The 14,026-nt window shown below is 41.3% G+C and overlaps 1 protein-coding gene across 5 annotated transcripts in view; it reads right to left on the bottom strand.

The window, feature by feature from the left end:
* Positions 1 to 305: 305 nt before the first annotated feature.
* STX11 (syntaxin 11) overlaps positions 306 to 14,026 on the bottom strand; it is a 39,014-nt gene continuing 25,293 nt past the window's right edge. For 2 of the 5 annotated variants that reach the window (XM_067701869.1, XM_067701872.1), the window contains exon 2: positions 306 to 2,052. In XM_067701869.1, coding sequence (XP_067557970.1) covers positions 1,184 to 2,047 — 864 coding nt within the window. In that variant the 5' untranslated portion in view covers positions 2,048 to 2,052 and the 3' untranslated portion in view covers positions 306 to 1,183. Of the gene's footprint in view, positions 2,053 to 4,209; positions 4,295 to 4,339; positions 4,445 to 6,546; positions 6,688 to 14,026 lie in introns of those variants that run through there. The other 3 variants (XM_067701870.1, XM_067701871.1, XM_067701873.1) reach the window with 3 other exon arrangements.

A 14,026-nucleotide genomic window follows, 5' to 3' on the forward strand; every position in this document is an offset into this window, starting at 1 on the left:
CATAAACGGGATGTTTATAATGTAATGTATATTAAACTAACGTGACCAGAATTATTTTATTTTAAATTACTACATTGCCATGCATGAAAAGAATGGGCCACAGTAAAACAAAAGTAATTATTTCTAAGACCGTTTTTTAATATTTCTAGTTCCGTATGCATTTTCAGCATTTGACACCTGTTCTTTACCATTGTAACCAACACAGAGTTGTTCAAAATAAAGTTTTGACCCAAACTGGACTATGGAGATGCAGATCAGAGTGAGATAAACTCATAACAAGCAAACCAACACCAACAACCAGTAAAAATGTCTCATGGATGTTTATACACCATATTTACAAAAGTAAAGTTAAACCAACTGGTCATTATGTACATGCATTAGTAAATATTGGTAGTTTACATTTACATATATGTGCATTGGTAATAATCAAGTACGAAGATAACTTTTAAATTATTTTTATTTATGAAAAATATATATAATGTGACAAACATACTTCAATTTGAGTGCCTGTTCAATACTCAGTGCTTAAAAATCTTTGGAAAAAAAAAATCCCAAATTACATTCTGATGGAAGATATTAAAAGTAAGAGGTAAGGAAATAATAGTAAGTGTTAAATGTAATTTTAATAAGTAGAGGAGGTGAGCAGAAAGAAGATATACATCCAGGCGGGAATCACATAGCGTAAACCAGATGAAGAATCAGAAATGGCAGATGTGCAGTTTTTCCCAAGATCGGTTCACTCAAAAATGAACACAACAGAGGTACTTTCAGGATAGGGTAAATGAAGCCTTGATAAGGAGTTCATACTGTGAGCCGATGCAGGACTGACTTCCTCCTAGAGGTCCATGTACAAACATGCCTTGGACATCTACCGTAGAGTACGTTGCCACGTCAGTTCCTTATTTGGCTTCCTTTAAGAGGCAAGGGTGCTATGTGCCATACAATGACCTCACAAAACTTCAGTAGGCATCTGTCCTTACAGATGAAACAGCAGGTGGGATCAACTCTCTTTCCAAGTACGAGCTGGACTGGAATTCTGGGACCGAGTTTTTTCCTTCTCTAAAGACTGAGGTCCCTAGGGATTAGGGCAACTCACCCCAGTGCAGACAGCCTCAAAATCTTTCCCAGTGTGCTTCCCCTCCCATTCCTGCCGGGGATGGGGTGTGGCGGCCTGGGCCTTCTGCTAGTTGAGGCAGGGGCAGCAGAAGCAGCAGACGGTCCGGCAGGGGTTCTTCTTCTTGTACTGCACGGCCTTGCTCACCTGCACCTTGGCCTGGCCGGTGTAGTCGAGGGTCTTCTGCACGTTGAACTCGATGACGTCCAGGGTGTCAGCCTGCTGCTCCACCAGCATGGCCATCTGCAGGAAGAGGTCGTGCAGGTCGCGGATGCGGCTCTCCAGCCGCAGCATCTCGCGGTGGCGGCTCTCGATCTCGTTGAGGGCCGCCCGCGCGCCCTTCACGTCAGCCAGCAGGTTCTCTGAGAACACGTCCCACTTGCCTTGTTCGAACATGTCCTCGATCTGGTCGCCCGACACGTCCTTGCCCATGATCTCCAGCTGGCGCTGGATGCGGATCTTGCAGTTTTCGCGCTGCTTCATCTCGGCCTGGTTGTACTCGAGCATGGCGGCCTGGAACGGGAGGGTGAGAGCGCTGTACTGTGCGCGCGCGATGCGCGCCACGGCCGAGTGCGCGCCGTGCTGGGCCTCGGCGACCTCGCTCAGCGCCTTCATGGCGCTCAGCTTGCGGTGGATGCTCTCGCCCCGGGCCTTGATGTCCTTGGCAATCGAGTTGGTGTCCCGCTTGATGCTGCTGAGGCGCCTCATGGACGTGAGGAAGCGGGTGTTCTGCTTTCCCAGCCGCTTCACGTCGTAAGTTAGCTGCTGGTTTTCATCCTGAAGGTCCTGGATGTCTCGGTACAAGGATTCCAGGATGTGGTCCGTCTCGAACACGATATCCTCGGGGGGCGAGTCAAATTCATTGTCCTTGTCTGGGAACTGCTGTTCATACCGCTTGGTTAACTCCACAAGTTCTACTAGCCGGTCCTTCATTATGCCTGTAAATAGAGATACTGAGGTTAAATTCCTCAGAACTTAATTGAGAGTCAGATATTTGCATTGAGGGAATTAAAGATTGAAATAAAGAAACCTTCTGCTCACTGCTCAGCACTCCCAATTCTTTACTCCTGGGTGTAGGTAAGAAATGCACTAAAGGAGCTAAATGTTTCATAACATTTTGCTTATGAGTAAAGGACTAATATGACTGAGAGTCACGAACACACTTGTATTTTATAGCTTGTAGTATCTCAGTGCAATAGCGGAGGTGCCCGGAACTCAATCAGCAATTTCAAATTTTAGATTGCATTGGGAATCCATTTCTTTTTCTTGCTTTACAGTTCTCCAATAATCACAAATCAAAGCACACTAGAGAAAAGAAAAATAAGAAAAGACTTGCAAGGATAATGATTGTTAATTAAGGCCAGTCAAGGCTTTGGGGCCAACTCTAAGTGTTGTCTATCCTGTGTCTATTTCAGCAGTGGTGAGCATCCTGTACATCACAAGACTTTTTTTTTTTTTTTTTTTTTGCGGTACGCGGGCCTCTCACTGCTATGGCCTCTCCCGTTGCGGAGCACACGCTCTGGATGCGCAGGCTCAACGGCCATGGCTCACGGGCCCAGCCGCTCCGCGGCATGTAGGATCTTCCCGGACCGGGGTGTGAACCCGTGTCCCCTGCATCGGCAGGCGGACTCTCAACCACTGTGCCACCAGGGAAGCCCAAGAATATTTTTTTAATGATAGAAATCATGGTTTAATTTTTTATCTTAAAAATGTTATAAGAATAAAACATGCTTAAAGTAAAACAACAACAAAATGAACAAAGACAAAAATCTAAAAAGGAAGTATAAAATTTGGTGGAAGCTGAAATCTCCTTGCTCTTCTGCCTAATATCACCTGTACATACTTCAGAGTTTGAATGTCTGTTTGATACTCAGTGCTTAAAAATATTTGGGGGAAAACCCCCAAAATATATTCTACTGGAAGGTATTAAGAGTAAAAGAGATCGAGAAATAGTTAAGTGTTTTATGTGATTTTAGCAAGTAGGAGAGGTGAGCAGAAAGAAGATATTTATCTAGGTGGGAATCACATAGCACAAGTCAGATGAAGAATCAGAAGTGAAAGATGTTCAGCTTTTCCCGAGGTCCCTAGTGGTGTATCATTAACAAAACTTAAAAAAAGTTTTATATGGAAAATTTCAATCGTACACAAGCCCTGTAGCAGTAATATAACTCCCATTTATCCATCACAGAGCAGCAATATTTGCCCACTTTTAATGGCTTCTTGAAACAAGTTGGCAGCTCAAACAGAATTTCCATGTTTTTGTAAGAGTGGTTCTGATCAGTTCCCTGCTTAGCAAGGCACAACCGTGTTCTCTATGTCCATATTTTTTCCAATGAAGTAAAAACTTTCATTTTTAATAGCATGTATAGATGCCAAAATAATAAACATTTTGCCCTTTTATATAAGATTTCGTGGCTAGAAAGATTTCTTTCTACTATATAATTTGCAGAAAAGAGAGGGAAAATGTCAATAGCAGCATTTAATGGCTACTCAATCTATCAGGGATCTTGCTCTCAAATTAGAAGCTTCTCTCAAGTTGAAGTAATTAATTTTACCGCTCCACTAATGGAATGCTGACAAGTTGGATTTAGTGATAAATGGAAAATGGTGAAATACTAACCACAGGTTCTTGTCTGCCATGGTCATTACTTACATAAATTAAGCAAGGTTTTATACCATAGTGGTGTTTTTGAATACAAGTTATCCTGCTTAAAATGCCATTTCTGCTTTCTAGTGACAAAAATCAATACTGGACTTTCTCAGTGATGGGGAAGGTGACTCCTAGAAGCACAACTGAGAGGCAGAAAAAAGACCCAGGCTGGACCAAAACTATGCCTTCCCTGGCCTGAACTGCCTGATACCCAAATATTTCCTCATTTTGAACAAAATTTGAAGACACACCACAAGTTGGGGGGGGATTTCAATATATGGCACATAATGGGTTAACTTACTTAATGTATCAATATTAAAAACTCCTGCCTCCCCAAAACAAAAAAACCACTTGCCCAAACAAAGACGATGAAAAGGCAATTCATATAAGAAGAACTATAAATGCCAGTGAACACAGGGATAGTTAATATGTATCAGGTACTTACTGTAATGCCAGTAAACATGTTCTAAGCCCTTTTCATGTGCTACCCTCTTTAGTCTTCATACGGACTTCATGAAGTAGGTGTTGTCATCATCAGAGTTGGTAAGTGAGTTTAAGGAGGTTAAGGAACGTACCCAAGGTCCCCGGTAAGTGAAGAGTCCGGCTCTAGAGTAGCCCCACTTAACCACTACAGTCAACTATCTCCAGCAGGTGTATAAAGGTGAGCATGAGGGACTTCACTATCAAAACAAGGAAATGCAAATTAAACCACTGAGATTTCTTTCTGCCCCCTAAGCTGGCAGGAATTTTTTTAGATAATGATTTAAAAGAGAATTCTGTGAACGCTGAAAAAAATGCTTATAGGAGGGCAAATTGATAGAACCTTTTTGAGGGCAGCTTAATAGTATGTATAAAAGCTTTTAAAATGTGTATTTGTTTTGTCTTAAGTACATTTATTCTAAGGATATATGCAGGGGTATGTGAAGCTCACTGCTGTAAATATTTTCATCACCACAGTTTTCACAGAAATTCAAAAATGATTTAAAGGCGCAAAAATGAGGTATTGACTGCCACATAATCACAGAGTTTAGAAGGCTATAATGGGATGAAAAGTGTAAATACCATTTTGGGTAGAAAAACTATGTAAAGGGAAGAGAATGAGCAGTGCTACCGTGCATACATCCTGAAATAAAGACTTGAATAATACACATCAAGATGTAGTTTTCTTCAAATTGTGGAATTATAAATGGTTTTAATTACTTCCTTGTGCTTTTCTGTATTTTCCAACATTTTTATAATTTCCATGTAGATTTATTAATTAAATGAAGCCCCAGAAAACTATATTTGTTTAAAGGACTAACTTCTTTTTTTATTGAAAAATGTGAAAGTGAAATATTTGTTGCATTATTTTTTTAACATCATTATTGGAGTGTAATTGCTTTACAATGTTGTGTTAGTTTCTGCTGTATAACAAAGTGAATCAGCTATACATGTACATATATCCCCATATCCCCTCCCTCTTGCGTCTCCCTCCCACCCTCCCTATCCCACCCCTCTAGGTGGTCATAAAGCACCAAGCTGACCTCCCTGTGCTATGCGGCTGCTTCCCACTAGCTATCTATTCTACATTTGGTAGTGTATATATGTAAAGGACTAACTTTTTAAAGTCCTTCTTTAAGGTGCATGCATTGCAATCAGGTTATCACCTTATATGACATGGGGAAAGTACATTAGTTGACTAGCATCAAGTTGAGCTGTATTTATCTGCTTATGTTAGTATCCAATATATTCTACTCTGAAACAAGTGGATAGGACAGAGAATGGATAAATTTTGATGAACAAGGCAAGAAACGGTGATGGATGCAAGGAAGGCTTAGGAGGAACTATCATGGAAGGTAAGGGTGGTTAAGGGGCAGCATCACACACCAGAACATTAGGAGCCTGCTTGTTGGTCTCCCACTACTCCTAGACAGGTCCCAGGCTCTGTATTACTCTCCTAAAGCACTGAAAAAGCTATTTGGGAGAATCATTTCATTCATAATATGAAGAGCAAAGTGCAGTGCAATCATATAGAAAATGGCCTTGGAAGAATACAGTCAGAGGCAGTCACTCCTTCTCAAGACCTAACAACATGAAGCCATGGGTCCTAAATCAGGTGAAGGTCTAAGCTCACTTGAAGGCTCAAGTCCATAATCTGGTAAGGAGAGAGTCAGGAAGGGTGTGGGGAACTCAAGATTCTCTCTGCAGGTGTAGACAAGAAAGTAGCCTTTACCTTGCCTTCCGGCCCACCTTTTCTGGCCCAGCCCAGCCCCAAATGAGTTGGTCCCACTGATCTAGAAGGTTTCCTGGTTGCCAAGGAGGAAACATTAGGAAAACTACAACAGAAAAAAGTCAACCAAGAGGCTTCTAAAAATGTTCCCCAAAAGGTTAAAATGGGGGAGACCTTCAAGATGGCAGAGGAGTAAGACGTGGAGATCACCTTCCTCCCCACAAATACATCAGAAATACACCTACACGTGGAACAACTCCTACAGAACACCTACTGAACGCTGGCAGAAGACCTCAGACCTCCCAAAAGGTAAGAAATCCCCCACGTACCTGGGTAGGGGAAAAGAAAAAAGGAAAAACAGAGACAAAAGAATAGGGATGGGACCTGCACCAGTGGGAGGGAGCTGTGAAGGAGGAAAGGTGTCCACACACTAGGAAGACCCTTCGCGGGCAGAGACTGAGGGTGGCGGAGGGAGGGAAGCTTCGGAGCCGCGGAGAACAGCGCAGCCACAGGGGTGTGGAGGGCAAAGCGGAGAGATTCCCTCACAGAGGATCAGGGCCAACCGGCACTCACCAGCCCGAGAGGCTTGTCTGCTCACCCGCCGAGGCGGGCGGGGGCGCGAGCTGAGGCTCGGGCTTTGGTCGGAGCGCAGGGAGAGGCCTGGGGTTGGCGGCGTGAACACAGCCTGCAGGGTTTAGTGCACCACGGCTGGCCGGGAGGGAGTCCGGGAGAAAGTCTGGACCTGCTGAAGAGGCAAGAGACCATTGTTTTGGGGTTAGCGAGGAGAGGGGATTCAGAGCACCACCTAAACGAGCTCCAGGGACGGGCGCGAGCCGTGGCTATCAGCACGGACCCCAGAGACGGGCATGAGACGCTAAGGCCGCTGCTGCCGGCACCAAGAAGCTTGTGTGCGAGCACAAGTCACTCTCCACACCTCCCCTCCCGGGAGCTTGTGCAGCCCGCCACTGCCAAGGTCCCGTGATCCAGGGACAACTTCCCCAGGAGAACGCACGGCGCGCCTCGGGCTGGTGCAACGTCACGCCAGCCTCTGCCGCTGCAGGTGCGCCCCGCCTCCGTACCCCTCCCTCCCCCCGGCCTGAGTGAGCCAGAGCCCCCGAATCAGCGGCTCCTTTAACCCCGTCCTGTCTGAGCGAAGAACAGATGCCCTCAGGCGACCTACACGCAGAGGCGGGTCCAAATCCAAAGCTGAACCCCGGGAGCTGTGCGAACGAAGAAGAGAAAGGGAAATCTCTCCTAGCAGCCTCAGGAACAGCGGATTAAGTCTCCACAATCAACTTGATGTACCCTGCATCTGTGGAATACCTGAATAGACAACGAATCATTGCAAAATTGGGGCGATGGACTTTGGGAGCAACTGTAGACTTGGGGTTTGCTGTATGCAACTGACTGGTTTTTGGGTTTATGTTTATCTTAGTTTAATATTTAGAGTTTATTATCATTGGTAGATTTGTTTATTGATTTGGTTGCTGTCTTCCTTTTTCTTTCATATATGTATATATATTTTTTCTTTTTCTCTTTTTGTGAGTGTGTATGTGTATGCTTCTTTGTGTGATTTTGTCTGTATAGCTTTTTTTTTTTTTTTTTTTTTTGCGGTACGCGGGCCTCTCACTGTTGTGGCCTCTCCCATTTCACTGCAGAGCAAGGCTCCGGACGCGCAGGCTCAGTGGCCATGGCTCACGGGCCCAGCCCCTCCACGGCATGCGGGATCCTCCTGGTCCGGGGCACGAACCCGTGTCCCCTGCATCGGCAGGCGGACTCTCAACCACTGCGCCACCAGGGAAGCCCTGTCTGTATAGCTTTGCTTTTACCATTTGTCCTAGGGTTCTGTCTGTCCATTATTATTTTGTTTTTTTTTTAATATAGTTTTTAGCACTTGTTATCATTGATGGATCTGTTTCTTGGTTTGGTTGCCCTCTTCTTCCTTTTTTCTTTTTTTTTTACTTTAAAATTTTTTTTATTTTTAATAATTAAAATTTTTTTTATTTTAAAAACTTTATTTCTTTATATTTTCTCTTTTCTTTCCTTTTTTCTCCCTTTTCTTCTGAGCCATGTGGCTGACAGGGTCTTGGTGCTCCAGCCGGGTGTCAGGCCTGCACCTCTGAGGTGGGAGAGCCGAGTTCAGGACACTGGTCCACCAGAGACCTCCCAGCTCCATGTAATATCAATTGGCGAAAGCTCTCCCAGAGATCTCCATCTCAACGCTAAGACCCAGCTCAACTCAACGACCAGCAAGCTACAGTGCTGGACACCCTATGCCAAACAACTGGCAAGACAGGAACAGAACCCCACCCATTAGCAGAGAGGCTGCCTAAAATCATAAGAAGGTCACAGACACCCTGAAACACACCACCGTATGCGGTCCTGCCCACCAGAAAGACAAGATCCAGCCTCATCCACCAGAACACAGGCACTAGTTGCCTCCACCAGGAAGCCTACACAACCCACTGAACCAACTTTAGATACTGTGGGCAGACACCAAAAACAACGGGAACTACGAACCTGCAACCTGTGAAAAGGAGACCCCAAACACAGTAAGTTAAGCAAAATGAGAACACAGAGAAACACAGAGCAGATGAAGAAGCAAGGTAAAAACCCACCAGACCAAACAAATGAAGAGGAAATAGGCAGTCTACCTGAAAAAGAATTCAGAGTAATGACAGTAAAGATGATCCAAAATCTTGGAAATAGAATGGAGAAAATACAAGAAACGTTTCACAAGGACCTAGAAGAACTAAAGAGCAAACAAACAATGATGAACAACACAGTAAATGAAATTAAAAGTTCTCTAGAAGGAATCAATAGCAGAATAACTGAGGCAGAAGAACGGATAAGTGACCTGGAAGATAAAATAGTGGAAATAACCACTTCAGAGCAGAATACAGAAAAAAAGAATGAGAAGAATTGAGGAACGTCTCAGAGACCTCTGGGACAATATTAAATGCACCAACATTCGAATTATAGGGGTCCCAGAAGAAGAGAAAAAGAAAGGGACTGAGAAAATATTTGAAGAGATTATAGTTGGAAACTTCCCTAATATGGGAAAGGGAATAGTCAATCAAGTCCAGGAAGCACAGAGAGTCCCATACAGGATAAATCCAAGGAGAAATACGCCAAGACACATACTAATCAAACTAACAAAAATTAAATACAAAGAAAAAATATTAAAAGCAGTAAGGGAAAAACAACAAATAACATACAAGAGAATCCCCATAAGGTTAACAGCTGATCTTTCAGCAGAAACTCTGCAAGCCAGAAGGGAGTGGCAAGACATATTTAAAATGATGAAACAGAAAAACCTACAACCAAGATTACTCTACCCAGCAAGGATCTCACTGAGATTCAATGGAGAAATTAAAACCTTTAGAGACAAGCAAAAGCTAAGAGAATTCAGCACCACCAAACCAGCTTTACAAATGCTAAAGGAACTTCCCTAGGCAGGAAACACAAGAGAAGGAAAAGACCTAGAATAACAAACCCAAAACAATTAAGAAAATGGTAATAGGAACATACATATTGGTAATTACCTTAAATGTAAATGGATTAAATGCTCCCACCAAAAGACACAGACTGGCTCAATGGATACAAAGACAAGACCCGTATATATGCTGTCTACCAGAGACCCACTTCAGACCTAGGGATACACACAGACTGAAAGTGAGGGGATGTAAAGAGGTATTCCATGCAAATGGAAATCAAAAGAAAGCTGGAGTAGCAATTCTCATATCAGACAAAATAGACTTTAAAATAAAGACTATTACAAGAGACAAAGAAGGACACTACATAATGATGAAGGGATCAATCCAAGAAGAAGCTATAACAGTTATAAATATTTATGCACCCAACACAGGAGCACCTCAATACATAAGGCAAATGCTAACAGCCATAAAAGGGGAAATCGACAGAGAATCATAGTAGGGGACTTTAACACACCTCACTTTCACCAACGGACAGATCATCCAAAATGAAAATACATAAGGAAACACAAGCTTTAAATGATACATTAAACAAGATGGACTTAATTGATATTTATAGGACATTCTATCCAAAAGCGACAGAATACACTTTCTTCTCAAGTTCTCATGGAACATTCTCCAGGATAGATCATATCTTGGGTCACAAATCAAGCCTTGGTAAATTTAAGAAAATTGAAATCGTATCAAGTATCTTTTCCGACAACAACGCTATGAGACTAGATATCAATTACAGGAAAAAAATCTGTAAAAAATACAAACACATGGAGGCTAAACAATACACTACTAAATAACCAAAAGCTCACTGAAGAAATCAAAGAGGAAATCAAAAAATACCTACAAACAAATGACAATGAAAACACAATGACCCAAAACCTATGGGATGCAGACAAAGCAGTCCTAAGAGGGAATTTTATAGCAATACAATCCTACTTCAAGAAACCAGAAACATCTCAAATAAACAACCTAAACTTACACCTAAAGCAATTAGAGAAAGAAGAACAAAAAAACCCCAAAGTTAGCAGAAGGAAAGAAATCATAAAGATCAGAGCAGAAATAAATGAAAAAGAAATGAAGGAAATGATAGCCAAGATCAGTAAAACTAATAGCTGGTTCTTTGAGAAGATAAACAAAATTGATAAACCATTAGCCAGACTCACCAAGAAAAAAAGGGAGAAGCCTCAAATCAGTAGAATTAGAAATGAAAAAGAAGTAACAACTGACACTGCAGAAATACGAAGGATCATGAGAGATTACTACAGGCAACTATATGCCAATAAAATGGACAACCTGAAAAAAATGGACAAATTCTTAGAAAAGCAGAACTTCTCAAGACTGAACCAGGAAGAAATAGAAAACATAAACAGACCAAGCACAAGCACTGAAATTGAGACTGTGATTAAAAATCTTCCAAGAAACAAAAGCCCAGAACCAGATGGCTTCACAGGTGAATTCTACCAAACATTTAGAGAAGAGCTAACACCTATGCTTCTCAAACTTTTCCAAAATATAGCAGAGGGAGGAACACACCCAAACTCATTCTACGAGGCCACCATCACCCTGATACCAAAACCAGACAAAGATGTCACAAAGAAAGAAAACTACAGGCCAATATCACTGATGAACATAGATGCAAAAATCCTCAGCAAAATACTAGCAAACAGAATCCAACAGCACATTAAAAGGATCATACACCATGATCAAGTGGGGTTTATCCCAGGAATGCAAGGATTTTTCAATATATGTAAATCAATCAATGTGATAAACCATATTAACAAATTGAAGGAGAAAAACCATATGATCATCTCAATAGATGCAGAAAAAGCTTTTGACAAAATTCAACACCCATTTATGGTAAAAACCCTCCAGAAAGTAGGCATAGAGGGAACTTACCTCCACATAATAAAGGCCATATATGACAAATCCACAGCCAACATCGTTCTCAATGGTGAAAAACTGAAACCATTTCCTCTAAGATCAGGAACAAGACAAGGTTGTCCACTCTCACCACTATTACTCAACATAGTTTTGGAATTTTTAGCCACAGCAGTCAGAGAAAAAAAAGAAATAAAAGGAATCCAAATCGGAAAAGAAGTAAAGCTGTCACTGTTTGCATATGACATGATACTATACATAGAGAATCCTAAAGATACTACCAGAAAACTACTAGAGCTAATCAATGAATTGGGTAAAGTAGCAGGATACAAAATTAATGCACAGAAATCTCTTGCATTCCTATACACTAATGCTGAAAAATCTGAAAGAAAAATTAAGGAAACACTCCCATTTACCACTGTGACAAAAAGAATAAAATACCTAAGAATAAACCTACCTAAGGAGACAAAAGACCTGTATGCAGAAAACTATAAGACACTGCTGAAAGAAATTAAAGATGATACAAACGGAGAGATATATCATGTTCATGCATCAGAAGAATCAACATTGTAAAAATGACTCTACTACCCAAAGCAATCTACAGATTCAATGCAATTCCTATCAAATCACCAATGGCATTTTTCACAGAACTAGAAAAAAAAATTCACAATTTGTATGGAAACACAAAAGACCCCGAATAGCCAAAGCAATCTTGAGAACGAAAAACGGAGCTGGAGGAATCAGGCTCCCCGATTTCAGACTATACTACAATGCTACAGTAATCAAGACAGTATGGTACTGGCACAAAAACAGAAATATAGATCAATGGAACAGGATAGAAAACCCAGAGATAAGCCCATGCACATATGGTCACCTTATTTTTGATAAAGGAGGCAAGAATATACAATGGAGAAAAGACAGCCTCTTCAATAAGTGGTGCTGGGAAAACTGGACAGCTACATGTAAAAGAATGAAATAAGAACACTCCCTAACACCATACACAAAAATAAGCTCAAAATGGATTAAAGACCTAAATGTAAGGTCAGACACTATCAAACTCTTAGAGGAAAACATAGGCAGAACACTCTATGACATAAATCACAGCAAGATACATTTTGACCCACCTCCTAGAGAAATGGAAATAAAAACAAAAATAAACAAATGGGACCTAATGAAACTTAAAAGCTTTTGCACAGCAAAGAAAACCATAAAGAAGACCAAACGTCCACCCTCAGAATGGGAGAAAATATTTGCAAATGAAGCAATTGACAAAGGATTAATCTCCAAAATTTACAAGCAGCTCATGCAGCTCAATAACAAAAAAAACAAACAACGCAATCCAAAAATGGGCAGAAGACCTAAATAGACATTTCTCCAAAGAAGATATACAGACTGCCAACAAACACATGAAAGAATGCTCAACATCATTAATCATTAGAGAAATGCAAATCAAAACTGTAATGAGGTATCACCTCACACCAGTCAGAATGGCCATCAAAAAATCTAGAAACAAAAAATGCTGGAGAGGGTGTGGAGAAAAGGGAACCCTCTTGCACTGTTGGTGGGAATGTAAATTGATACAGCCACTATGGAGAACAGTATGGAGGTTCTTTAAAAAACTAAAAATAGAACTCCCATACGACCCAGCAATCCCACTACTGGGCATATCCCTGAGAAAACCATAGTTCAAAAAGAGTCGTGTACCACAATGTTCATTGCAGTTCTATTTACAGTAGCCAGGACATGGAAGCAACCTAAGTGTTCATCAACTGATGAAAGGATAAAGAAGATGTGGCACATATATACAATGGAATATTACTCAGCCATAAAAGGAAACAAAATTGAGTTATTTGTAGTGAGGTGGATGGCCCTAGAGACTTTCACATAAAGTGAAATAAGTCAGAAGGAGAAAAATAAACACTGTATGCTAACATATACATATGGAATCTAAAAAAAAAAAATCGTTATGAAGAACCTAGGGGCAGGACAGGAATAAAGACGCAGACATAGAGAATGGACTTGAGGACACGGGGAGGGGGAAGGGTAAGCTGGGACGAAGTGAGAGAGCAGCATTGACATATATACACTACCAAAGGTAAAACAGATAGCTAGTGGGAAGCAGCCACATAGCACAGGGAGATCAGCTTGGTGCTTTGTGACCACCTAGTGAGGTGGGATACGGAGGGTGGGAGGGAGATGCAAGAGGGAGGAGATATGGGGATATATGTATATGTATAGCTGAATCACTTTGTTATAAAGCATTGTAAAGCAATTATACTCCAATAAAGATGTTAAAACAAAAAGAAGGTTAAAATGTACTCCTTACTGTAGTTTTACCAAAATATAGAAGTAGGCATAGAAAGAACATCAAAATAAGCTACACACTCAAGAGCCTAGTTCTATATGGTGATATCTGAATAAGGGAACTATGGCAAATGAGAAAGAAAAGTCAAACAATTCTGTTGACTTTCCTATCTCATTATGATAAAGGATAATGTAATAAACTTTGGTAAATTGTATTCATAAAGTTGTTAAAATAAACCCTGCTTTGATTCACATGGAGATGAAGAACTTAAAAGAAAATTTACAACCAGCTACCAGAAATCTGCTTCTGTTTTCTAATTTTCTTTTCAGGCACGCATGTCATCTGTCCTGAGACCTGAATCCCATAGGGAAGTTGGGGAAAT

This window comes from Pseudorca crassidens, chromosome 13, assembly GCF_039906515.1.
Source record: "Pseudorca crassidens isolate mPseCra1 chromosome 13, mPseCra1.hap1, whole genome shotgun sequence".
Classification (NCBI taxonomy): domain Eukaryota; kingdom Metazoa; phylum Chordata; class Mammalia; order Artiodactyla; family Delphinidae; genus Pseudorca; species Pseudorca crassidens.